This window comes from Taeniopygia guttata, chromosome 7 (assembly GCF_048771995.1).
Source record: "Taeniopygia guttata chromosome 7, bTaeGut7.mat, whole genome shotgun sequence".
NCBI lineage: Eukaryota > Metazoa > Chordata > Aves > Passeriformes > Estrildidae > Taeniopygia > Taeniopygia guttata.
This window is the reverse complement of record NC_133032.1, coordinates 2,118,382-2,145,856: the sequence shown is the minus strand read 5'-3', so window position 1 is coordinate 2,145,856 and position 27,475 is coordinate 2,118,382. Positions and strand designations below refer to the sequence as shown.

At 45.2% G+C, this 27,475-nt stretch overlaps 1 protein-coding gene across 12 annotated transcripts in view; it reads right to left on the bottom strand.

Annotated features, from left to right (window-relative positions):
- Positions 1–26,686, bottom strand: part of COL6A3 (collagen type VI alpha 3 chain) — a 58,058-nt gene extending 31,372 nt beyond the window's left edge. For 4 of the 12 annotated variants that reach the window (XM_072931905.1, XM_072931906.1, XM_072931907.1 and 1 more), the window contains exons 1-7: positions 25,961–26,686; positions 17,393–17,543; positions 15,862–16,479; positions 11,521–12,123; positions 6,877–7,479; positions 4,066–4,665; positions 2,231–2,797 (exon numbers count right to left, since the gene is read on the bottom strand). In XM_072931905.1, coding sequence (XP_072788006.1) covers positions 2,231–2,797; positions 4,066–4,665; positions 6,877–7,479; positions 11,521–12,123; positions 15,862–16,479; positions 17,393–17,480 — 3,079 coding nt within the window. In that variant the 5' untranslated portion in view covers positions 17,481–17,543; positions 25,961–26,686. The remainder of the gene's footprint in view (positions 1–2,230; positions 2,798–4,065; positions 4,666–6,876; positions 7,480–11,520; positions 12,124–15,861; positions 16,480–17,392; positions 17,544–25,960) is intronic. The other 8 variants (XM_072931911.1, XM_072931914.1, XM_030277061.4 and 5 more) reach the window with 6 other exon arrangements.
- Between the last annotated feature and the right edge of the window lie 789 nt (positions 26,687–27,475).

Below are 27,475 nucleotides of genomic sequence, written 5' to 3'. Positions count from 1 at the left end.
ACTGAACTTAGAAATAAATACTCCTAAAAAGAAATTAGGAAATTGCTGGAGAGGACATCCCGCTAAAAACGCTGAAATGCTCTTCTAAAATGCTAGATACTGGTCGTTGTTTTTTTTCTTTACTATCTTCAGGAAGAAAAAAAACATGCTAATTGTGACCAAACTATTCTTCTCCAAAAAAAGTCAGACAAAAACCACAAAGAAACAAACAAACAAATCTCAAAATCAAGAACATGAAGTGTCAAAGATCAGAGAACTTTGACCTGTTATGCTATTGACCAACAGAATTGCAAAGCTTTGGCTGGGCCAAGCAGAAAACATCACTGCCTCTCAAACACAGCAACTGCTGGATGACATCCCAAACACTACTGTGGCTTCTTTAAAGCAAGGTCGAGTGGGAAAAGCAAGAGCATGATCTGCCCCTCTGAAGAAAATATTAATTATCTACTTACGAACGCTTAGCCATATAAAGAGGGCAGTTGAATTCTTAATGCAGACTTCAGATCAAAATTATTTCTTAAGAGGATTATTGGAAACCTGGTGGGTTAATGCATAGGAAAGGAATATTGATATAGGTGGGAAGAGGGAGCAGACATTGCCTGGTGTATCCCAGTTTCATATACTTACTCTATAGTTCAGGAACAATGGAAAAGTCCTATTAAAAATCCCTGTGTAGCAGACAAAGAAGAAAAAAATATGGTTGCTCCTATAGAATGGATGTCTTTTAGTCAAGAATACTAGAGAAACTGGGTGCATGCTGCTGTCCCTGAGCAAATAGCACAATTATTAATAGTCCTGGGTGATCAAAGGAATTCCAAATGGTCTGGACGAGACAGAAATGGTTTTAAAAGGGAGGATGGAATTCAAGAGCACTGCTTGCACAAGTCTTGGTTGAGACAGAAGCTGCACAAATGTGGCAAGAGTCATGAATTTGCATGGAAAGATAGGGTAACAGATGACTGGGGATGTCGTTGTGATGCTCTGGTCATTTGGAGCAGGCTGATGCTGGGGAGGCAAGGGTGAAAAGGTAGAAGAAAACCTACAAGACCTACAAGGAAGGATTGAATGAGCTGGGTACACAGCTGGTGACACAAGGATTGAGACAAGACCTACATGTCAAGCCTAAAGTAGACTAAAGGGCTGCAGAAAAATCTACAATATTTTAGATATCTATCTAAAGTACATAAAAGATGAAAATTTGGGAGCAAGCTGACATCTGTGTCCTGCTCAGTTTGAAGGAGATGCAGAAGACTTCAACTTCAACTATGACTAGGGAGACAGAAGAGTGACATGAAGGGAAGGTGTTGTCTGATAAAAGCAACTGCACAGATTGGCTATGGAATCTGGGATGTCTCCCCCAAAAGGGTTTCCAGAACAGATTAGATCAATGTCATCCAGTTCTGGGCAAAAAGATCCTGCTGGGGACAAGGGTGTGTAGCAGATAGCACCCTAAGATTCCTTCCAGCCCTATTTCATGTTTCTATGGTTCTAAGTCCATCTGTCCCTTTATGGAGAGAAGAGATGGATGTTACTTTTCCTTGTTTCCACCTTTTGGGAGATGAGCCAATGCTCCAATTAGGGCTGCCTCAGGAAATCACACATCTGGACATGCATAATTTCCAGTACTGTGCTGTAAATTTGTTCCTGTGGTCATGTTATTCTTTTAAAGACCTTTTAAAAATTATTCTTCAATTAATCCATCTCATCTACTGAGCTTGAATGGTAACTGAGTCAAGAGCATCTAATTTATTGGTGTGTATGTAGAACATGTAGAAACTGCCATCATATCCTGGAAGAGATAACAGAGCAAGAGTGAATCCAGTGTGCTGGAATCCACTCCTCCAGAAGAGGGAAGATGGAAAGAGGAATTGAGACAAGCCAGTATTTGCTTCTTTTAGCCCTTGCCCAGCATTGCACATCAATTAATGCAACACCTCTGGGGCAACAATGTCCTGTTATTTCAGGTTTGTCCCATATTTTACACACTGGAAACAGCACCAGCTGCAGCTCTTACTGCTGAACAAAGGCATTTTCCTCATTTATCATAAAAATTTGGTTTGTCACTTAAAGCTTAGCCGGATCAGAGTGTGAGCAGAGGAAACTCCAAGTACAACAGCAGTTTCTACACAATCGCTTTAAACATCATCAGACCCAGATGCTCCAGTTACCAATTGAGTGGGGCATGTAAGTCATGTCTTTCAGCCTCTGGAAACCCTGGGACTCCCTGTACCTGCTGGCTGAAGCTGGACTGTTCTCAACAGGTTGACTATGTGTGGCTGAAGCTCTGAAATCCGTTGGAGTGATTCAACGTTCAGAAGGAATTGCGGGGCGTAAACAATCCTTTCCAGCTCTGCGGGGTCAGCATTTCTGGCTTTGATACCAAAGGTTACAACTCCAGCATGCTTCAGAACATCTGATGGCTCCTCCACATCGTCAGTTGATCTCCCAGCAACAAGGAGGACTAAAAACTGAGGAACCCCTTCTTCGATCCTGCTTCCAGCTTCCTTCACAAACAGCCTTCTTATAGCCTCATCAAGTGCAGCTCCAATGTTCAGTTGCTTCCCAGTTTTAATCTTCATCCTTTTCACTTTGACAAGCATATCTTGCTTGGATGAGTATTCGTTAAAGTCAAATTCAACTTGGATGGTGTCACTGAACTGAGCTACAGCGACTCGTGTGGCATCGGAACCCACGTTCAGGTCAGAAATGACTTTGTGTACAAAATCCCGGACGGCAGGAAAGCTGCCCAAGAGGTTGGCTGAGCCATCAATCAGGAATAAAACATCTTTCTTGCTTTCTAGAATAAATTCACAAATGAAAAGAGGGGAGGAAAAAAGAAAGTAAAGCATTTTTCTTCTCCTATGTCATCCTAGAAAATTGTCTGCAAGTTAGCTGGGTTTCAATCCTTCAATATTCTCATTTACCAAAGTATTCAAAGTCTTCAGAACTCTACAGCATCTGAGGAAGAAGGGGAAGCAAGGACATGTCTATCCTAAGACTCAATAAATTTGGGCACCAGACGAAAATATCACGTATTGTATCACACCAGATCACATCGTGAATTGGCTGGTTCAGTCATATTTTAGCTCTAGCAACATGTTGACAATACAGACATGAAGTAAAGCAGCAGTGGAGGGTTGGTTGGGGTTTCTTTCCTATTTAAAGGCTCAGTAGACAACAAATAAACAGTTCATGCACATGTACACGAAGCATTTCCTGGATCTTCTCCCACTTGCATCACAAAGAGCATCTAAATCCATAAAGCCTTTCACCTGTTTCAATTTGATGCTCTTTTGATCTCATTGAATACCCAAGGCAAACCCAAGCCTCTTGTACCTTCATAATAATCTTAAATCGTCTCCTTTCCATACTAACTCATCCCAGTTGTTCCTATGTCTTCCTGGGCATATGGCCACAATAATGGAATTAATGAGAAAATACCTGTTTAAAAATTGTTAAACTTGCCAAAAGCCCTTGGGTTTAATATTAGAGGACAACTTTGAATTTCTGGAGTCAAATCCAGCCTCTGTGATGGCCTGATGACATCACTTTGACCAAGTGGTTCTGGGGATGGATTTGACCACCTTGTTCCTGGCTAGACCTCTGTTCCTGTGTGCTCTTTGGCATGACTTTAATCTTTCCACATCACTTCTTGTGGTCAACATCTTATACTCCCATTGCCTGATTTACTGCACAAGATGCAGTTACAGGTTGTGGCCCTATTATGGGAACAGCAAGGGAACACCAGAGTCAGTGACTGGTCGGCACAGACTCACTCAGGTCCTCCTTTGGTCCTGACCTACCAAAAGACTTAAAACTGTGCTTTTAAGGTGTGGTAGCAATGACTTGAACAAAATTCAGAGCTGCCAGTGTCAAGCCATGTATTCATAGAATCATAGAATGGTTTTGCTTGGAAGTGACCTTAAAGATCATCAAGTTAAGCACAGCCATAACCACTTAGATGACTCAGGGCTTGGACACGTGTCAAGGCATACAGTGGAAACAAGAAATTTACTTAAACAAGATTAACTTCATGCAGTCAGCATGCAGGAAGGTAGGTATTACCTGTTGGGGCGAGTGGAACCTCTTCCACACCTCCACTAACATATGTTGTTATAGGCTTATTTAACTCCTGCGGTAAAGCTGCCAGAGCACTGAAATCATCCATAAAATACACCATTCTTGGATTAAAGGCAATCTTTTCAAGTTCTGCCTTATCCGCATTCCTAACGCCGACAGCAAAGGTCAGCACTCCGGCCCGAGCTAATTCATTGGAAACTTGGAGGAAGGGATCGGCAGAGCTCCCTGCCGTCACCAGGACTAGCACCTGGGGCACTTGTTCATTTATTCTGCTCCCACCGGCCTCCGTGAAGTGATTTGAGAGCACAAAGTTCAGTGCGGAGCCAGTGTTCAGCACCGACCCCCCCTTGGGCCTCAGCTGCCCCAAGCGCTGGATTATGTCAGATTTGGTTTGGTAGGAGTACAGGGAGAACTCGGTTTTGGGAGTGTCGCTAAATTGCACTAAGCCAACTCGCATTTTGTCACTGCCGACATCAAGGTAGTTAACTAGGGTGGCAACAAAGTCCCGCACAAAGGGGAAGTTGGCATTTCCGACGTTGAGTGATCCATCCAAAAGAAAGATGATATCCCTTTTGGTTACTTGAACTGCAGTAGAGCACAGAAAACAACATGAGACATCACAGAAAACAAAAAATAGAAACTTTTTTTATCATGTGTGCATGCAGCATATGCTGTACACACATGTGAATCATGTTAGTGGGGGAGAGAGAGAGAGGAGCACTGTGATCAGCACAGAAGTAACAAGGACCTTGCTGGAAATGACTGAATTGGGCAGGAAAGGATTAGCAGCTCTTTTAAATGTCAGGCTCAACAGCTACCTGAGGATACCTGCCTTCTTGAGCTCTGTACTTTACTGTCTTTTGTTATAGACATCCATTTTGCGGGCTGTCAAAGGGGGAGAAATTTCCCACTTTTGGCAGCTCTTAGTTCCTTTTTTAAGGTTAAATCCTTCCTGGGCTATCTCTAAGCATCTCAGCTCCAGGACATAGGTCTACACCCCAAGACACCACAGAGCGATCACCCTCTGCTCTTTTTTTGCTCTGAATATGTCCAGATCACACACCAAAATGCCAAGCTTTTAAACAGAATCTCAGAGAACTAATGTTATCCAAGACATCCCCCTAGATGCCTTCCTCCAAATGAGTTATTCAAGGATTTATTTATGCCCATTGCTAATTCTGCCCATTATATTTCTGTTTAAATAATTTCTGGCTAGATTAATCCATTTTCTAGCTTGCCTTGTCCCTGTAAGCTTGCTGTCCTGTATATAAAATACATAAATACTGAGCTGTTCAGAACGAAAAGGAAATAAAGGGTTCTTCGGAATACAAGGATTGCTCTCAAATTTTACAGATTGTCTTGGCTTTCTGTATTTTAAATTTTTCCCAGAAAAGTGCCACTGAAAGCCCAGGGTGAGACAATAGCCAGTTAAAATGCAACTGCCCAGTGTCAAAATCAGTTTTGTTGCTATCAATAATAATTTACAGGGGCAGGATATGATCCCTTACTTATTGTGTGTGTGAATAGCTGTGAGCACAAAAGAAGGACTGGAAAAATAGAGAAGCTGCATGAATGATCTTTAAAGAACGAGAAAACACAGGAACATTTTTAATTTACATTGAAAAATATGCACATCAGCTTTGGTGTATAGCCATGCAAAACTGTAATAGCTGGAAACACACTCTGAAACACAGTTTATTAAATGATAAGTCCTGTGATATTTATTTTCATTAAGGACAAGTATTGGCAAACTGATTTCAAAATGTCTTCTTTTCATGTAAATCAGAAACATGCTTTAATTCTTTCAGGATTCTTTCCAAACATTCTGTTTCTTTTCCACTGTGGTTTATAATTGTAAATTACGTGAGAAACTAGGAAAAACATGGACACAATTCAACAGCTACTTAAGCCAGTGGGAGCCTCACTATTGATCTTACTGGGAGCTGGAAGAAATCCTGGTTTTCTAATGTTCATATTCCATGAGACAGAAATACAAGGTTCAAATATGATCTAGTGCAACATGGATTTCATCTCAAGCATTTCTATTGTGAAGAAATCCTGAGAAATTTGGTATAAAATTTCTATGCACCTAGAACATTACTTGAAATGCAGGGAGAACTTCCTCAAAAGCCATGACCCTATCAGTTGGTTTTTTCCAAAGTCTACTTATGTCAATGGCAAGGACAACTAAAAAGAGTCCACTAGCTTTGTAGAGCTTTGGATAATCTTCCAAACAGATTAAATGAAAATACTGAAATATCCTTGCATGCCTCTTAGGGCTTGAGCTGAGCAAATCATAAGAAAACGAAGTATGTTGTTAAAGGGTGAGTTTCCATCCAACAATGTCAGCTCTGAACATCTCCACAAACAAACTGGCTTATGTTCTTTATAAGCCAAAGAAACCTCTACTCTCCTGAGCAAACACCCACTATGGATGATTCCCAGACTGAGGAAGAGACTTCAACAATCACAGGTGTCCCATTCATAGGCTACACACACCCTAAGAAGAGCAAAACCCTCCACTGAACAATTTGGGTACCTAACTAGTAAAGCATATCTTCAACATCCAGCCCTTTAAACATTTGTGACAAAATCAGAATGGGACAAAAATCTCCAGGAAGGAACCATAAATCTGTAACAACAAGCACACTACCAAGTTCACTGACCTGTTCATGCACTCACATTGCTGGAACATGCATTTGGTATGGTTTTCCCCATTATCTTTACATGTCATAGAATAATAATTGGCAAACTTATAAACCACACTTCCTTAATTAGAAAAAGGCCTTTAATTACCTGAGGGTGGCTCTGGGACAATCAGTCCTCCAGAGAGTGTCCGGATAGGCGACAGCACTTCAGGAAGAATGGCTTGCATGAACTGAAGGCGGAAGTCGTTTGGGTTGAACACAAAATCTCGTTCATGAGCAATTTCTTGAAGCTCTGCCAGGTCAGCGTTTCTTGACCCAACGGCAAGGGTCACTATCCTGTTCCTCTTCATCTCTGCTGCAGCTTGGCCAACATCATCCCTGGACTTACCCCCAGTGATGAGCACCAGCATGGGGAGCACACCTTCCTCCATCCTGCACCCGGCAGCACTGGTAAAGAAGTTGTCCCTCACAAAGTCCAGTGCTGAGCCAGTGTTGAGTGTCGTGCCACCCATGAGCTTCATCTTCCTCACATTGGCCATCACATCCTTCCTGGTCTGGTGGGTGTTAAAATAAAACTCTGGCTTCACAGTGTCTGCGTACTGTGCCACCGCCACTTGGATCAGGTCAGGTCCAACCTCCAGCCTTTGGACAATTTTGGCAACGAAATCACGAATTGCATTAAAGGGGGCGGCCCCCAAAGCAGTTGAGCCATCTATCAGGAAGACTATATCCTTCTTGTTCACTTCAATAACTGCAAGTAACACATGAACATCATGTTAGCCTTCAAAACACTCTGCATCAATTCTGTGTCAATTGCTCAGCAATGTTCAGGACTTCTTGTTTGCTTGGAGTACTGTTACTTTAAACGCTTTTAAAAACGTCTTGCTTTCCAAACAGAATTATTATTTAAGGCTCTAGCAGAGGACTAATAGTAAATCTAACTGTTTCCCCTTTCTAAAACACCAAAGAGTTGCAGGGTTTCAAAAACTGTGATTTTTTTACATACTTGGATATTAAAATACATGTACATGTCAAAGCAAGAATGAAAGGCAGTAAGGAGAAATCTTGGCACTGAGGGCACATGAGATAAAATAATGGGGTGATGCTCCTTCCATCTGCAGAGTAACCACCTGAATGGTGGTGGTTTGGTATGAGAAGTACTAGGCTCCTGAGAGCAATGACACGAGGAAAGAGCAGTCTCTACCTACTCAACATACCTGGATTTTGGGTCTTTGCATCCTAAATCTTATTCCTTATCTAACAAAAACAAGTTATGGTTTTTCTTGGCACAGCTGGCCCAGTCATGGATGAGCTGGATTATGTTCTGGTGGCCATGTCTTTAACAAACAGGTTCCCTGGCTTGTAACTTCTGAAACTTTATTATTGATGATAGTGCAGGACATGGAAAGGACACAATTAGCTTTCCAGTGCCCTGGCTAAGTTTGAATAAAGATAGTCAGGGAGGAAAAAAACTCTGTTTTGTGGCGTTTGAACCAAAGCATGATGGTTCCAGCATCATGATATTTAATACAGCAAATAATTTTTTTAAAAAGGTAGATATTAACAAGACCAATATGATTGTGATAACAGCATTATACATGATTATCATGATGCCTAACCTTAATACCATCTTTTAGAGAAATCCTCTCACATCATCACCTCCCTGATTTCATGCCATTGACGTGAGAAAGGAAACTTTGTGCTGCTTCCAAGTTATGCTGGAGCACTATGAATCATTGTGTTACGTTGGACTTGGGGTATCCTTAAATCACCCACCCACCTAAGAGCTCCGGAGATGGGTTCAGGATTCAAGGAGGCAGGTCCATCACCTCCCAGGCTTACTGCCACACCCAGTGCACAGCCTGCTTCCGTGGGGATCTCACATTCCCCAGGGCAAGCGGTAGCAAACGCTGCCTTGCCCTGCCTGGATGGAGAAGAGCAGCCCCCATCCCATCAGGGCTCCTCTGCGTGGAGGCTGTTTACTTTGGATTTCAACAAAGAACAAAACTCTGGCTGCAGTCCTCCTTGGCCAGACACCAGCTGGCCATGGGTAGCGGTGCTCCCAAAGGCTGGGTGCCGTCAGGTTTCTCACTATGGGTGAGTGCAATGAGACTGGGCTGCCCCAAGGGGTGACTTGGAGCTGGGGGTGACATTTGTGATTCAGTTCTGCCAAAAGATCCTGAAAGACCGGCTTGCCTTGCAGAACATTTGCAAACGCCTCTCATGGAGTCGTGCTAGAAATAGTGCCACTAAGGACCAATCGTATAAAAATGGAAGTTTAAAATTGCCTGCCATGGTGCTGTCAGGCACAAATTGATGAGGACATGCACAAAGCAAATGTGGTGGTGCCTTCCTCAAGCCACAACCTCAAGTGAGCTGACAGTGGTCTGCAATTGGCTGCCCATGCTGTCAGAACAGAGCTACGCAAAAAGCAGCGAGGGTTTGTGTAAATGAACCCGTTCCCAGAGCCATGATTTCCAGCATTCGTCCCTCCAGCCAGGCTTTTTTTCCTCCTCAGTTACTCCAAGGAGGAGAGGGCTGAAAACAGGAAACTTTCCAAATGGATAGCAAGGGCTGACATTGCTGCTTTGTATGACCCAGGAGAAATGTCCAAAGCACATCCTTAGCTTGTCAGCAGCTAGAAACCCAAAAGTGGAGAGCCTGGAAACTTTTGACTTTTGGGGAAAATATCAAAGGGGCTTTGGAAAGATGAGAAAGGCTGGGAAGGAAGATTTCCCTCCACTTCTCATTCCTTTTGCAGCTCTCAAATCCTGCAGTATTTTTTGTCAGAGGAATGCAAGAACCAAACCCAAAACACACAGGAAGAAACAACTCACGGTTACAGTTTGCATGGACACAATTATTGCAAAAGCCTTTAAGCTGGGTTGTGCACATCTCATAGGGTTTAATTCAAAGCCCTCTAAAGGTGATGGCAATTCTCCCAAGAACTACAAAGGATTTGGGATCAAAGCATTATATCTTTGACTCTCAAAGTTGGGAATGTTGGAGGGTGTCAGCGCCGAACCCAGCCCTGCACAGTTCCATCCTCCTTGCCATGTCAGCTGTCTGGTGAAGCACCTCAGCTGACTTCATCATCCAGGCTCCCCTAGTGGGTGAAGGAGGAGAAAGCCACTTTGGAGCTCCCCTTCAGCCCAGGATGAACAGCTGGCAAGCTAAAGTGAAGCGAGATGACTTCAGCATTTCACAGGAGCACTTGGCACCACAGAGGGTTTGGCATCCCTTTTGGGCTGCAGCGTCTCCCAAACTGCTTTACACAGCAGCCTTCCAAGTTGTTGATGTCAATCAAGCAAACCAGTCAAAATCGATTTCCATGGCTTCCAGGGGAAGAAAATTCCCTAAAGATCCTTTGAAAAGAATCCACTTCCCCATTTAGCCCGTGCGTCTGTATGTAACTGTACAGGCTGACGTAGCACCTTCCACAAACGAGTTGGCACTTTAAGCAAGAAATATGAAAGTGCAGATGAAAAAAAATGTACCAAAATATTTTAATCTTGCCATTCAAACTGTTAATAATCAGACAAGAGGAAAGACAGATTTTCCACTGAGTTGCACGGATCCCAGCATACACATTTTAGCTACACATGATGACTTCATATTATTTGGCTAAATATGGCCCTTGTAGGGTGCTACAAGAAAAAATTCTTCATGTTCTTTCCTGGAATAATCAAGGCAAGGTCATAAAATGATCTTTAAGGCAAATTCCTCCCTTTGATTTGAGCCACAGGATAGCAATCATGTTTAGGCATGGATCAACAAAGACATCTGGAATGCAGTTTTATATGTCAACATACACCATGAGGAACAGGGTGTACAGAACTCCAGACTGACAACAGGATCCCAAAAGTGCTGTTTGCATTAAGCATCCTGTTAATTAAGTGCAGCAGCAGCTCCAGGCTGGCCCCTTCCAGGGGCCTCTGCAATACGTCATATTGTGTCTTTCATAAATCCCCTATTTGCCCCATAAATCCAGATATTCATTATCCTACCATGCCTGAGCTGATGTTAGTCCAGAAATAATGTCAGTGGGACTTTCAGGTGACAAAGTAACCAAAGTGGAATACTAACACACCTGCATTTTTCATTCCCATGGCCTTGTGGAAAGCTGCAAAGTTTCTCAGCTGATGTATCAAAAGTAGGGATTTCACTTCAGAAGAGCTAAGGGCTGTTCAGTTTTTAAGTTCAACAACACAGGAATGTCACCCTTTTACCAAGGGCAGCCCAGAGTTTCAGTGAGTTGTGGAATTTTACTGTTTTAGCAAGCAGATAATTTAAACTCTGGTACATAGGGATCCATTTAGCATTCCTGTTACCTTCCTCAGCCACATTTTATGGTCACGACACTTCCAACTGACATATAATGTAAGCTTACATGGCATAAATATTTTTACAACTGGCAGTGCTGCAGTGTTTACTCCCAGGGTGCTTAGATATCCCAATAAGGATTATATGAGGGTTTTTTTATTATACTCTTTTTTTGTTTGTTTGTTTAATTCTGCTCCTGTCTTTTAAAACACCCCACATGTCATGCCAGTTATTGCAACAAGACCTCATGGTTTTTGAGAGACAACCTACTGGGCCAATGAGTTTCTGCACAGAAACATCACTTCTCCATAATGAGACCAGAGAGATTAATTGAAAAAAAAATTTAAAATTTAAAAAATGTTAAAAATTAAAATAAATACTTAAAGCTTTAAATAGGCTCGTAAAGTGTGCAAAAGTTCAATCATTCATCGATTCACCGAAATGCAAGGGTCTAGAAAGGCATACATACCTTCAGTCACAATGGTTGGGGCCGCTAACAAAATGAGTCTTTGGGCCACTCCAACAATGTTGGGCAGTAATAATTCTTCAAGAGCATCAAGGTTACGGATATCCAGGGCAGTATAGGCGAAGCTTCCATCAGTAGCAATCTGCTGCAGCTCTACACTGTCAGCATTCAGGACCCCAATGGTAAATGAAAACATACCAGCTTGCTTCACCGCTAACAAGCCCTCTCGGATATCATCACTAGACTCTCCACCACTTATCAGCACTAAAATCTGAGGCACCGCTTCCTCTATCCTGCTGCCTCCCGCCTGGGTGAAGAGGTTCTCCACCACAAACTCCAGTGCCGCACCGATGTTCGCTTCCTCGCCCCCGCGGAATCTGAGTGCCTTCACGGCATCCAGGACATCCGCTTTTGTGGAGTAGCTGTTCAAAGCGAACTCGGTTCTGGGTTGATCACTATACTGCACCACCCCAATGTGTATCTGCTGAGCTCCAACTCTGAGGTTTTCAATCAAATTTACAAGGAAATCGCGTATGGCTGGAAAATTGACACCTCCGATGTTGTTTGATCCGTCAATAAGGAAAATTAGGTCAGCAGACTCTTGAGCTTTAAAAAAAAGAAATGCAAAAGGTGAAAGCATTAAAATGGGTGATTACATGCAGTTGTAACAGTGTTCTGACATGTTTCTTGGAAAACCAGTGAGAAACACGAAAATGAGAAAACAAAACAATGTGATCACTGAGGAGGTGACTTGTGCCTCTTAGTTCTGCATTCTGATTGAATATGAGCTCTCAGGCCCTTCCCAGTAGCATCCACAACCCATCAAGGGAGGGCCTGAGTGGATACAACATGAACCAGTGGCTGTAGTAACATGGGGTCAGCATTATCGGCATGCAAGGAGAAACTTCAGCAAAGTACAGTTTTTGGAAATCTAGTACATTCCATCAGTGGCCAATACTGTCCAAACATTCAGACAGAGCCAAAAGAAGAAGGTGGACTTTGGTGGTAATTCACAATGAAGGTAGAGGGTGAGGAGGCTTTTATCATTCTATTTTTTGGGAGGAAAAAAGCCAACATTTACTGGATGCAGGGAAAGTTTCATCCTCTCTGCCACAATTCTGCTCTTTTGCTGGTTAAACACAGAGGCTGAATATATGGGCTTCCCCCACCATGAATAAGTATTATTTAAAACACACTTGTAAGAAACAATTGAAAAGGTTTTAGCTATTTTTCTTTGATGGCAACTCTTTAACCAGCTGCCAGCATCCACCTGAAGTTATGTCTCTAGCAGGCTGACCCACACAGTTCTCAATCCAGGCCACACAAAAATTGTGTCACTTTAAATATTTTGCAAAAAGATGGGTTGATTACTGCCAGAGGGGTCTGGTCTGTACTTTTCATATGGATTCTGGATATTCAATCAAGGAATGCAGAATCAGGTTAAAAAAGGGTGATGAAATCAGTCATGACACAATTATCCAACTCTAGTTGTTCTGACCATACCCAGACGATCACATGCATTTGCTGAGAATATACATACACCAAAGAAAGCTTGTACATGGCATGAATATGATGTTGAGGGGGAGTATTTTTGCTGTGAGACTTACCAAAGCAGACCCAAAATTCCCTGGTGTCTGCCCTTACTCCTTTTGCTCAATTAATTTTACCATCGACATCACCAAGAGCTGTATGCATGCAAAAAAGATGGGGAGAGAAAACCCCAAAGTATGCTCAGATGTTTCCATGCTGTTACTCTCCACTCACATTAAGAACTCGAATTTCAAATTATTTGCAAATGACCGATAAGCAACATTTGGAAATCCCTCTGTCAGCTCTGAACTTCTGAAAGCCAAAGGTGAAAACAGCAGCAAAGCTGGCATGTGGTTTAGCAAGGCCAGGAATAAACCCAAGATCTTTGCTATTAACCAGCACTGCCAGTAAATTATTTATTTATTGTTGACTTAGTTGTTTTTCCAGTACATGTTTTCATAAACCGTGAGATTCAAATAATGCTGCAATTCCAGCGACAAAGGAGAAGGTCTCCAAGTCACCATTGCTCCCCTGGACCAACTTAATGGACACTGTTGGCTCAGAGGAAGTCACCAGGGTTCAGAATTTCAAGGAGCTCCAGGATTTATTTTTCAATTGAAGCAAAATTTAGAGGTGCTTCGGCTTGGTTTTGGACTGAGCCATTTTCAGTTGGGACGTACACATTTCACTTCGTCGTAAAAATGAAAAGGAAACCTCACTGTGGTTTTACCCAGGGATGTTTTAGATATCCTGGGTATCTTTTTGGAGGAACAAGATTCCAGGCACTAATGGGTTACTCCCACAGAAGAGGAAATAGATATGAAACAGATGTGTTGGATAATTTGTCATCACTGTAAAAAAACCTTGTACTTCAGTGCACATTTATGGAACAAGCTGGTGTGGGGAACAAATAAAAGCATGCTGGTTACACAACTAAGCAAGGAGGGTCAGATGAGACAGACAGCTCAGATCTAACAAAAACTTCAGGGCAAACTCGGGGCTGACTGTTATACTTACGTGAGTCAGCTCCAGGGACTGCCACACACCAACAGCTTTGGTTCTCCTTACTAGAACCACTGCAGGACTGGGGCTTTTTTACACTTCCATTTCATATTAGGGCTCAGTTCTAACATAGCATCAATGGCAATTTTAGACATTTTTAATGCCACATGTAGTAATCAGCTGAATAAATTACTTCTTAAACTCTTATTTGTACCGTGTTTTGGACATGGTTTAGGACCTGTAACATCTTTTCCCATGTTTAACAATATGCTGTATATCACCCATGCAAGTCACACAGGGACAACACTACAACAGTAGGATTAACTTAAATTCATGTTAAAGGATGGGAAGGAAATGCTTGCAAAAAATACCTTTAAGCAGAAACAAACTTGGAAATGCACAATATACACAAAGTAGGAATTCAGCTTTAAAGCTTTTAAAGGAAAGTCTGTAATTCCAGATGTTTTCATTCAATAGGGTTACCTGCTGGCATGGCCCAGAGGAGGACAGCCAGCTTCCAGAGACCAATTTCCCAATTGATTTCAACAGGGAAGGACTGGGGTTCTTCAGGGCTAAGATACCCAACAGCCACCAGAGTGCTGTCAGCAGCATCATGTTCATTTTCTACATATATTGGTGTCATTTCCTTAACTTTGGCAAGCCTTTTGTAGTATTTGTGGGGCAGCTACCCCCCCTGTGGCTTTTCTGTGACCTGGATATTTGCCCTGTCAAGCACTTTGCACGACAAAAAACACACATGAGCACGGCTTTTTGGTGTTGCTCGGTGTCATGCAGTGATGGAGAGCACCCAGTGGGACTGGCGTGAGGGTTAATCAGGCAAGACAACACAGGGGGATTAATGTCACACTGCCTCATCACACTGCTGTGGCCTTACGTCGCCCCAAAAGCTCTCGACCTTCAGATGGAGTCTCAGGAATAAAAAGAAAGGTTTGATCCCCTGGACTTCTATTTTGAAAAACAACAAAGCTGCTCAGAAGGCTCTTGCCATGCTGGAATTTCATAAACAGAGAAGGGATGGAGGAAGATTGGTTTGGGTTTTTTTTTTTTTTCAGGGAAATTGGGCCCTTTGTTGCAGTCAGTGCAGGTCTGTTGAAGCCAACATTTGCAGGGAGGTTTCAGCTACAGGAAGGGTCCAGTGCTCCAGCAGGTGGAAGCCATGGGCTTGTAGAGAAGACTTTTCAACCACATACCTTCTCCAGGCGCATGAGGAGGGAGGTTGAGAGACAGCTCAGGGGTGGGCTTCCAGCAGAGATATTCCCCACCCAGCTTCTTTTTGCTGTCTTCAGCCAAGAATGCAACTTTTTGGAATGGCATGCTGCTCAAGAATGTGACTTTCTGGAATGGCACACTGCACATCTCCCTGTCCCCCCACCTGGTTCTAAGGGGACATTCATCATGGTGTCCCTGCAACCAGCAGCGCCTTTCTCAGTCTCCAGAGGATTTTCAGTCAGGGTCACCACCAGGTCTGGTGTGTTCATCCCCTCTTTCCCCACCTTGGGAATAAACAGGACAAGGCAATTTACTAACTCTGCAGGGCTCCCTACGCTTGAAATGCCATGCCATATGTGCCAAAGGATGGCCACAAGGTGCCACTGCCCATTCAAGGATTCCTGCCCTGACTCCTGGCAGCCGTGGCTCAGTCTGCAAACAGCACCTCAGCAGCTGCAAACACGGGGCCACACACTTCAAACCTTTATTTTTAAACCTCTGAACGTCCATCTCAGTCTTGCCCCTACAGAGTGGCAATGCCAAACAGCACAGCGCCAGCAGATACCACCAGTCAGCCATTACCTGTGATGTCTTTAACCAGTCCTTTGGCTCCAGCCTTTTCTGGAGTCATGGAGGAGCGGACACTTGCCACTAAGTCCCCAACTATGCCGTGGAGAGTGGTAAAATTCTCTAGGTTGAAGCGGTGCGTATCGAGGGGTCCGCTCGCTACTTCCTGCAACTCCCCTTCCACTGCGTCCTGAACGCCGACCGCAAACAGGTTTACACGGGCCGAGTTAAGGAGAGATGAGGGCAGAGCCACATCATCCCGGGGCTGTCCGTCTGTCAGCACTACAATAACCTGGGGCACGCCTTCACTGGCTCTGCTTCCAGCAGCTTTAGTGAGGTGCTTCTCGATTAGGTACTCTAATCCTTTTCCAGGCTCGGCGCCTCCCCCCACGTAAGTCATGTTGGCAATATGGGACAGGACGTCCTGGGTGGAGGGGTAGGTATTTAACTGGAACTCTGTGTGGGGGTTTCCGCTGAACTGGACCAGGGCAAAGCGAAAATCATTTCCTCCCACATCTAAAGCTTTTACAACATCATATAGAAACTCTCGAACGAGTTGGAAGTGTTCCTTCCCAATGCTCCAGGAGGAATCCACTAGAAATATTATATCAGCCACGGCAACGGTTTTGACAGCTTTAAAAAAACAGATGGGGGTTTAGGATTTTCTATCGGTCAGCACAATCATGCCTCCTCTTCCTCCTCCTCCTCCTCACCCAAAACAGCCAACAGCCAACCGCCTTCTTGGCATGGTGAAAGAGAAGCTCAGCTTCCCCTTATTGCCCGCAGCAAAATGAGAAGCGCTGGAGAACAACCAGGCAGCCACCAGAGCCCTGGCCCCGCAGGTGCTGGGGGACAGCATGCCACCTGCCCTGCCCAGAGAGGGGGAGCGAGGTGCTCCTGCCCTCCTAACCCTCGCCCATGGGTGCTCCTGCCCTCCTAAACCCTCAGGACACCAGCCCTGAGCCAGACACAGACAGCAGCTTCACCTATTAGTTCAGGCTCATTCAGCTTCTAGCTGCCTTGTGTCTCCTGCATGGTTTTTGCTGGCTCCATGGTAGTGCTCAGGGAAGGAAGGACAGCTTGGTTTAAGCAGTCTGGGTGCTGGCATGAGTTTTCTGTATTTTTCCTGCTGTTAACACCAGCTTGGTGACACCAGCTCCAGTGCTAAAGGTGCCAGCACCAGCTCTTTAAACAGCCTTTCTGCAGGTTAGTGGCAGTGCTCTTCTCGCTGCTAAAAGCCCTCCTACACATGCAGGGAGGGCAGAACAGCTCTGCGCAGGAGAAGACCCTCTCAGGAGCACCCTGAGCGCAGGTCCCACACCCTGGTGCCCTGCAGAGCATCCTCCATGGCACCGAGGGTGTCATGCTCGGGGAGGCACCGTGAGTGTTGGCCAAGACTCTTTTCCCAAGGACCCTCAGCAAGGTGGGAGCTGAGGAGCAGAAGGTCATCCATCCACAACATCCCATGGACATGCATGTCAAACACCAAACAGTGCCAATGAGTGCTTGTACAGGGCCACAGTCAGGTGAAGCAGCCCGGGCTTACCTGCTTGCTGCTGAGCACCAACCAAGCCAAAGCCTGAGAGCAGGAAGCAAAACATTGCCACGAGGGGCAAATGTCGATGTTTCCTCATTTTCCTCTTTTATGAGTTTTCCTTTTATTCTTTTTTTTTTTTTCAAAGCACCTGATGTGAGACCTAAGGGGAGGAAAACAGGGAGAGTTAGAAATAGCAGCAGTGCTAGCCAGACACAGATGAGGCACAAGGTAGAAAAGCCAAACCATGTGGGTTTACAAGGCTTTTGTGGCACTTTGGCAGGAAAACTCTGCTGGACAGAGTGACAATTCGCATAATTGGCCTTTAATCATCTCTGTGGAATTAGATTTTTTTTTTTTTTTGCCTGTGCTGTCCCAGGCAACATGCAATATATAGGAAAATGCTTAGGCTTCTCTACCAGAACACACAGTGGCCTCCCACCTGCCCTCCCCACCCATGGATGACCAGCTGATACATCTTTGCCAACATACTTCCCCTTGCTGTGGCCTTTTCTCACTTTATTTCTTCCAAACACCACAATAATTGCCCTGAACAGCCTCCCTTGCCTCAGCTCACCTTTACAGCTGTCCCAAATATACAAATGGAAATTTAAGCACTCTAGACCCAAGTGAGCCACATGATCTGGCTGCACAGCAAAAAGCCCTTGGACTCCCCCAGGGCTCAGAGCCCCAGTTGTGGAATAGCCTGCACTGGCCGATCATATTTTGGAAAGGCACCAAGAATAATATTATATCTGCTGGAGCCAAAAATATAATTTAAGCAAGTTTCTTATCTGTGATCCACCTGGCAAGCCTTCTGAAACAACGTCCCCACCATGAAGGCTGTGTTTCTGTTGTCATAGAGATGACCAATTTATTATTTAATCTTCATTTCCAAGAGCAGAAACCAGCAAGGCTTGCTTAACTGGGAAAACATCCTCCCAAAAGGGGACACAGTGATTTAATACCTTTCATTCCCCAAAGGGGATCAATTACTCAAATCAGCCAAAAGAGACTCCAATACATCAAACTGTTAACCAGGTCGTCATAAAAGGCAAAAAAAAGGTGATTCAATTTTCATATTACTATCCTTGCCAAATCCATCAATCCAGACAGTTACAACCAATACAAGAGCCTAACAGGGCTAAGGGGAAGAGTAACACTTATTTTTGAGGAAAACTGTGGTAATTACACTGATGGTTATTGCTGGCATGGCTGGAAACAGAACCAAGAGTCAGGAATATGGAAAAATCTGGACTAAGGAGCTAATCCCATATCTGCTGTAGAGACACTCCTCAGGGATATCCGAGGGCAGTTCTGGGAAAGGAGGGGACAATTTCCACCTGGCTTCCTGAAATCCTGTGTGACCCTGACACTTCCTCTGGCTCCCTGTGTGTCAAAGCTGGGGCTGGGGTCTGGTCTTTCTTGGTAGAAGAGATTTGCAGCATTTGGTCTTTCCTGTGCTCCAGATGAATTTATGAATGGCCTATAGCATGAGTCTGGGAAAAGCTCTCCTTTGCCTTTCCCCCAACTAATAATGATGATGATGATGACGATGAATAATAATAATAATAATAATAATAATAATAATAATAATAATAATACCAGATTGAGATACATTGAACAGGCCCCCAGAGCCAGCAGTTAGCACACAATGTTAATCAAGACATGGCAAAGTCTTCCTTTTCATTGGTAACCCTGCAATTTATAGAGACAGCTGCTGCAGCCCGGAGGTATCACTGTCATTCCTGAAGAGACTAAACCATCACCTTTGTGAGCTGGCATCCATCCATCCCCCTGGCTGTTCCAGTGCAAGCCAAACCTCCCAGTGCCTCCAGCAGGAGCAAACCTGTTCAGATGGACCGTGTCCCTGATGGGCATCTTGCTCCCAGAAAAAATAGTTTCACCCAAAGGGTGCATGGAGAGGGTTTGTCCCCTGAGGACACAAATACAGAAAGGTCTGTAGGTCCCAGAGCTGAGTTCTGCAAAAAGCACCGAGCTCATGACAACCATCCACCCAACCCTATGGGAGAGTCTTCCCTCTGGGAAGAAATTTATGGAAGAGCTGCAAGTTTTTGAGTGGGATTTGCTTGCAGCATCCATTGGGATTGTATAGAAGCCTAGAAGAGCCTAAAGTGCTGGACAATGCTCTCAGGCATAGGATGGGATTGTTGGGGTGTCCTGTGCAGGGTCAGGAGTTGGACTTTGATGATCCTTGTGGCTTCCTTCCAGCTCAGGATATTCCATGGTTCTCTGATTCAAGGTGTGTATGTCTGGAATAAATCCTCATACCTGCGCAGCCAACCAAGGATGGCTGGAGATGACAACCAAGGATTGTGGGCTGTAACCCACTCTGGGAAAGAACAGATGTGGCTGGAGAAAAGGCCACACACAGGTAGGGCAGCATTTTATGGGACAAATGCCCTTATTCTGGCTAGGGGAGATAAGCATAGCATAGGGATAATGTTGGGAAGCAGGAAGACCTCTGGAGCCCCTTGACCCATTTCAAGAAAGGTCTAGGAAACACATGTTAGCTAATTTGCATAGAAAGTAAGAAAAATTTCTCCAGAGAGGGGAAATTGTAGCTATTAAAGGTACAGCCATGAAGCCCAGGTGCATCTGTGCCCCTGCATACCCCATCAGCTGGATCAATGCTGGAGTCAGGAATGGTGATCTCTCTCCCTTCCTTTCAGTCTCTCTCTCTTTAATCCATCACCCTCTCTCTCTTCCTTTCACTCTGTCCTTCACCAAAAGCCACTGCCACGTGTTTATACTGGGATCAGGGAGCTCAGCAACTAACACACCAAATTCCATGCCAAGTCTGTCATTTTTTAATAAAGCTTTGTAAGCTTTTGTAAGCCCTCTCACTTTTGTCTTTTCTTTCAACCATGAGCATCTACAAACTTTGGGAGCCCCCTTCCCCTTAAGGGTGAGATGCTACAGAGTGAAAAGGCTGCTAGCACTGAATGAAAAATATGAAATAAAATGCATTCTAAGGAAAACAGCCCACTAAAGTAATGTGTGCTGTAAAACTGCTCATATTTCTTTCCCAAAATGCAGGAAGTTGTGTTATCATCCTGTTTATTAGCCGCTGGCAGCCAATCCCTCTTCAGACACAACAGCTGGGGATGAACAGAGCATCAAGATAAACCAGTGAAAATTGATGTATTGCTGGCTAAAAAGTGACAGGACTGAAGCAAACATTTGGGGGCTTTTTTGGTTTTAATGTCAAGCAGCTGCTCAGAGCCTGTTTACAGCCATGAGATGTAGCCTAAGGGAAGAGTGAAACTCCCTGAGGCTTGGAATCTCCCCTGCCCACAGCATCACCCATGAGCTCCCATAGCAGTGGGAAGCTGAGATTTTCCACAGAATCTCTTAGTTTGGAAAAGACCTCCAAGACCGAGTCCAGCCCAGAGCACTGACTGCCACATCCATATGTTCCTTGGACACCTCCAGGGATGGAGACTCCACCACTCCCTGGGCAGCCCATTCACCTCATTCCCCATTTTCTCTTTTAGGAGGCCTCCAGATTTATCTCCAGCTTTCTCCGTGACCTCCATCATGGTATTTATAGTTCTGTAAAAGCAGAGGGATTTGTCCATCAACAAGAGATGAGTTTTAGCATCATACAAAACCATCCTAATCTCATGGGAGCCAGGAATAGTCATTAGAAGGAAAAAGGCAGCAAAGCCTTGCAGGAAGAGGTGATGGATGTCTCTTAGAGGTTGACAGCTTAAGGAAAGGAAGAGACTTTAAGAAGAGCTTCTTCTGAGCAGGATTTTCTCTTATAGCCCCCTCTCCATGGCACTCATTAGCTAATGAGGAAGAGTTCAGTGCTTGCAGAAAGGTGTGGGCAAGGAGATTAGTTTTCTTTAGGAGATGGCCCTTGAGAAGAAGATGCAGCAAGGACAGCAACTTTTTTGTAAAGGTAATGTAGTGGGGGTTAGGTGGGTGGGGTAATTTATTTTTTCTTTCCTTGGATGGGAGAGTTCGCCCAAAACTCTACTCAGCTCTGTTTTGACTGGGCAAAGTCTCTGGCTCAGTGAGAAAAGTGGGTTTAAGACAATGAATAATGTGATTTTTATTGCTTGGCTTGCCTCAGTGAGGCACAAGAAGTAATTTCCGTTGCTCAATGTGTTCTTGCTTTGTGTCCCAAATTACCACCAGTCACAGAAACTGGAGGTGGCACCAGCTTGCAGGGGATGGATGATAAAACCAGAGATGTGAAATCAATTTAATACTTGGTTATGGTAAGTATTTGTTTTGCAGCTTTATTCTCTGGCATTGTTGGGTTTTCAATAATGTATTTTCAACAAGGCAATTTAATTGTAGATTTATTTCATTTTTAAAATGAAAAGTTCTTTGCAGGCCTGTGGGGTGAAAGCTCTTGTGAAACTTATGCTATATCCATTTCAAGCTGGAAAAATATGCTGAAAAAACCCGACTCCTTTCCTTTAGGAAAGGAAAGTGTTTTCCTGAATTAAGTTAGCACCAAAGACTGGGGAGCCAGTTTCTCCATGATTTATGTGCTTAAAGATTAACTCCTGTAGCCTTCAATAATCTGAAAGTTTTATGTCTGTCTAGAGTTTATATAGTATGTGCCGACTTCTTAATATTACAGTATTTCATCAGAAGAAAGACATCTGTTCCTAATACTGCTCTCAAAAAGCAATCATTTCTACCTCCAACACAATGAAGTGATTTCCTTAAATATTTTCCCCAGCAGCTATTTTTTGCATATATTGCATACTTCTCTGCACATAAAAATTGGCATTTTATTTTTTTTTTCCTTTGAGTAGATGTTATAAATTCACTTTCTAAACAGTTGTTTGCTTGTGCGTGTTGGCATGGGTTTTTTTCACTAGAGTGTAGTTAAAATAGAATAGATGGGATAATGGGAAGAAATTCTTCCCTGTGAGGATGGGGAGGCCCTCATACAGAGTACCCAGAGAAGCTGTGGCTGCCCCATCCCTTGGAAGTGTTGAAGGGGGTTGGAATAAAATGGTTTTTAATGTCCCTTCCCACCCAAACCATTTTGTGATTGTATTTACAACATTTGTTCCCACAATCTCCCCATTCCTGTGACACATTTCTGCTGGAAAGCTGAGCAGCCTCTGGGAAGGAGCAGAACATGGCAAGCATGGTAGGCAGAGGTATGACTGGTACATTTTCTGGGGACAAATGGCCTGGATTTGGGCTTGGCCTTGTGCAGCTTTCCCAGCTGGCATGCCCAGGGACCTTTGGGATGCCTCACTGCCCCTAATCACAGGATATCTGGTCCAGTTTTCCTGCCCAGCCATGCAGCATCCCCAAAAAATATATTGACTAAAAACCTGAGAAGCAATTGCAGCCCTTAAACGCCCTTGTGCTTGTGGGGTGGAGCATGCTTTTCTCAGGGGAAAAAGAGGTGCATTTGCAGCTGGGTCCCAACAGCTCTTCTGAAAGGGGGACAGGAGAGCAAAGCATCATCCCACAGGCGGTGCAGGATGCTGTGAGCATCCTCTAGGCCCCTCCAGAAGTCTCTCATGGGGATGTCAGAGCCAAAACAATGAGGTTTCTGCCTTCACCTGCATTTGCTTTGTCGGGATTTTCCCTGGTCCATCATCACCCTGTTTCCAACCAAACGGCTCAGCCTCAAATTCCCTTGGCTTGGCTGTTCTCTGCTGTACCCACAGCCATGGGGGGCAGCAGCTGTAAGCCCTGCCAGTGGCATGGAAGTGGACACCAGGCAGCCAGAACAATGACTTGCATCCCCAGCAGTGGGATACGATTGCACTCGTGGCTGTGGAGTGAGCAGCTGGGAGAACCAGCTCCCAAAATCCAGATGCGGAGCTAGGGAGCTGCAGATTGCCCTCTGGAGGTGAGGCATGCTCCTCGCTTGCCTGGATGAATTCCCCCATAAATTTCCCTGAGCTGGGGAAAACGATAGCCAAAAGCCACTCCCAGCATGATTTTGAGGCTGAATGCCATGATTTTTTCCGTGCATAAAAAAAAAAACCTTAGTCACCTTTTCCAAGGGACAGAAGTGTCCCGTGCCTGGCCACCCCTTCATCACAGAACCCTATTCCACTTGGATCCACAGCCCTTCAGAGAAGCAAAGCTAGTTCTAGAGACTCAGGATGAGCTGAACAGGACAGATCCTGGATTTGTTCATGGCTCCAGGTGGAGACATTAAGATTTGTCTCAGCTCTTTTGAAGCGTAAATGTTGCTGCCAAGTGTTACTGGGAAGGTGAGGCTTGTGGGGGGTTGAGGGTTGCCCCTGAAAAAAATTATTTCTACAAAGGCAGACTTGAAGATTAAAAAAAAAAGAAAAAAGAAGAAGCCTGAAAGAGTGGAAAAAATCCCCCTGCTTTTGCAAGCCACTGGCACTCTGATTTTTGAAAACCAATGTTCAGCAAAGCAATAGAGTTACATTGCTACCATATCCTACCCAGGCAAGTTCCCTGGGTGCTAGAATTTAATATGAATCACATATTCATTGCTGTCCTTCTAAGCATGCAGTTGGCTTAAAATCTAGTTGTTTCCTCCATCCAAAGACTGAGACCAAAATAGAGTCATTAATAAGAGGAAAGGGAGTATTTGCTAAAAAAAAAAAAAAAGAGGAAACTCCCTCAAAGATCAATGAGTCTTTATGTATAGTAACCGGAGCCTCCCGGAGCCTCTCCACCCAAACAAATCGGCTCCTTAATGTGGAACACAGATCACCTAAAAAGGTGGAAAAAGTGATGGGCATGTGGAGGGGTAAGGCTGGCTGTGATTCACGGCGGGGAGCAGGCACGCAATGCCACCCGGCGCCGTGCACGCCCAGCCCAGGCCAGGCTCACCCCTTTGCTGGAAATCCAGTGGGGAACACAGTCCAAGGCTGGCAAGGCTCTGCAGTTACCACAGCTTGTACTGATGGGAGGAATAAGATGTTCCCTCCTGTTCCTGGACAGGCACGTAGCAAAAGTAGAAGAGGAACTTTTTTTTTTTTTTTTCCCCTTCCTTGACTTGTGGGAATAAAGCAGGGGCTGGTTTAGCTCACCCTGAAATCAGGGAAAGTTACTGAGTTTGAATGGAAAATCATAGAGATGTTTGAAAAACCAGACAAGGGACTGGGGAGGGTGCTGGAAACTGGAGAGGGAATGAATGAACGATGGTGTGGTGGCAGCAAGCAGGCATCCCTGCACTCCTGTTTTAAACACTGTCACAGCCCTGGTCATGGTCAACTTCTCTGCAAAGACAGAGAATGTTTGGGCATGAGAAGCATGTTTCCCTGAGCGCTGACAGAAGGGATGGTGCCAGGGAGATGTGGGGCTGAGTCTCTCCTCTGCCACTGCATTCTTACATGACCTTGGAGGAATTCTCCAGCTCCCTGTAAAAGCCTTAGTCTGGAAGCATCTCTCTACAAACCTCCTAAACTGGGTATTTGTGCCTCAGAAGCATCACTACATAAGCACCGTAATTACCCAACCACAAATACTGATTCTTTTTTCCCTAAACCAGCAAGAAATGGGGCAAAGCCAGAATTTTGAAAAACACAGGAAGGATTCCTCCCCCAAGAACACACATGAATCACCACAGCACCCAGAAACGAGCTGAGAGTTTCCCATTGCACTCACTGGAACCAGAGGGGCTTTGGCTACCCCCATTCCAGCCAGGTTTGGCCCTTTTGCTTGGTCAGGAAACCAGTTTGGCCACAAGCATTTCTCGCCCCAGCTCTACTTGGGAAGGGAGGGCTCTGCTGAGCCCAGTGGGATGATGGCAGGGTGTCTCCAGATTAGTCATAGCCACCCCCTCAGCAAGTCCCAGGAGGCTGAGGGCAACTGGGGCTGTGGGGGAAAGGGTGGGGAAGGCAGGAGGGAGAGCAGACGGGAGCCGTGGAGGGGGACGGTGGCTCCATGCATGGCTGAAGAGCCCTTTCCCTTAGGGAAAAAGCTGCTGTTTGGCTAATTTTTCCCTCTCTGTGGATGACCACAAGAGGATGAGGATTATCCTTGGAGCCACATGCTGGCCCACCCCAGAGCAGTGGGAACATGTCTGGCAGCAGGACCTGAAATAGCACAGCTGAGCACCTCTGCTGGGTTGATCCTATTTCACCTTGGGGCAGAAGGGGTGAGGGCAGCTATCCAACACCCCCCAGCCCTGGGAGCAGGAAAGGGGCACTGAGATACCCCCTCAGCACGTTCCTTGCAAGGTCCCATTGATGTCCCCACCTCTTGTGCCGGTACAGCTTCCCAAACCACCACATGCCCTCCTTGGGGCATTGCTTCCTGTGTCATCCTGCTCCCATCTTATCACACTGCTCCTGCAGCGATTCTGAAGCATCTAATCCAAAAACCACGCTGAGGCAGCAGGGGAAATACTGGTCTGTGCTTTTGAATGGGTTTAGTTCCCCTGCAGTGGTGGGGACAGGAGTGTTCTCACACACCTGTGGTGCATGAGCAAGCCGGCAGCATAGCTCCGCTTTTCCAAGAGTGATGCAAACCTGGGAATGGCTGCAAAACCCCCAGATACTACCACCCCACCAAGGAGAAGAACCATGCCTTAGCAGCTGCTGAGCTTAGGCTGAGGGCTCCCACGCGGAAAGCAGCACTTACCCCTGAGTGAACCTCCAGAAGAGCTGCTTACTGCAGGATTTTCCTCCCCGAAGCTCCTCTCACCCTTGCTTCATGGCTAGCGGTCTGCTCAGCCTTCCCAGTCGCCCTTGGCCGTGGCACGGGCGGGACGGGGACACGGGCGGGACGGGGACACGGGTGGGACGGGGACACTGGTGGGATGCTGGTCCCCGCGCGGTGGCTGCCGTGGGTCTGAGCGAGGCCGGAGGAGGCGGCTGGCTCGGCAGTGCCGGGGGCCGGGCGTCGCAAATGGGATCCAGATGGTTGGTGCTGGCGCTGCCGGGGCTGAGGTCAGAGCTGCTCATCACACCAGGTCCCCCCCGCCCCGCTTCGGGGGACGCCTCCGCGCTCTGCGGCTTCCCCCTCTCCGCGTCCAAAGCGCTGCTCCCTTGCGGGTGAGAAAGAGATATTCAAATTTTTAAAAACAACGACAAAAAAGAGGAAATTATTTTTTTTTTTTAAAGCCCTGTGGGATTGGAAGAAGCTGATTAAACCGTGTCTTTTGTCCTGGATGTTGGTAGGAGTCGGGATGTGCCAAGGACCGCACCAAGTTACGCAGGGCTCCGGGGCAGCGCCGCTCGGAGATGCTGTGCTTTACCCAGCCTCTCTCCCTGAGCGCTTGGAACACCAGCACAGGCGGAGAGAGTCTCTTCTCTGGGCACCTTCCCACTGAAATGCAACTGCAGGTTTCTACAGGGGAGGCAGAAGTGGGGGTTTTATGTTATGCATAACTTATAAATAAAAGTTAACACCTTAGTATAACTATTTTAAAAGATATATAGGTTTAGTTTTATGTTATGCATAGCTTATAAATAAAAGTTAACACTTTAGCATAAGGATAACTGTATAGGTTTAAAATGAAAAGTTTAAAAGGCAGCAAATCCAGTCTGCAAGCTCCCAACTGGCAGTTTTAAAAATTTTTTTAATATATGTGAAGTGAAAGAATACTTTAACCTTTCATTAGGCAGAGCCTAATAAATTTGGGGCTAATTTTATTCCTGTGTCTTGAGCAACAGCAGACCACTGGCAAAAGTAAAACATTTGAGGCTGGACTGGGTTGTGTTTTGCAATAAACACTGGTATGGAAACTTTAACTCTTATCTCTTGCTTGATTCCATACAAGGCTGGAGTGGAGATGGCGTCCCTGGAATCAAACAGTCAAGTTCTTTTCTCTTCAAAGGGGGATTTATGATGTTTGCTCTTGGCTTTGTGCTGTTTGAAAGACCAGCCACATAAAGAAATAGCTGGAATGCTTCAGGGAAGTGCTGAGCCCTTGGACTGAGGCAATAACTCCTTTTAGAAATTGTGCTTGGCGTGCTGCTGGCAGAGACTGAAGACACAGTGAAGAAACTCCCCAGCCTCATGCCCAAAGGCAAGCAGGGCATTATGCCACCCCTCCAAAATCTGTCAAGCTGGAGCTTACAGGCAGGGAGTTCCCAAATAATAATTGAGCCTGGCAAAAGGGAGCTGCAGCTCCTCACTGGGTGGCAGTGGGCA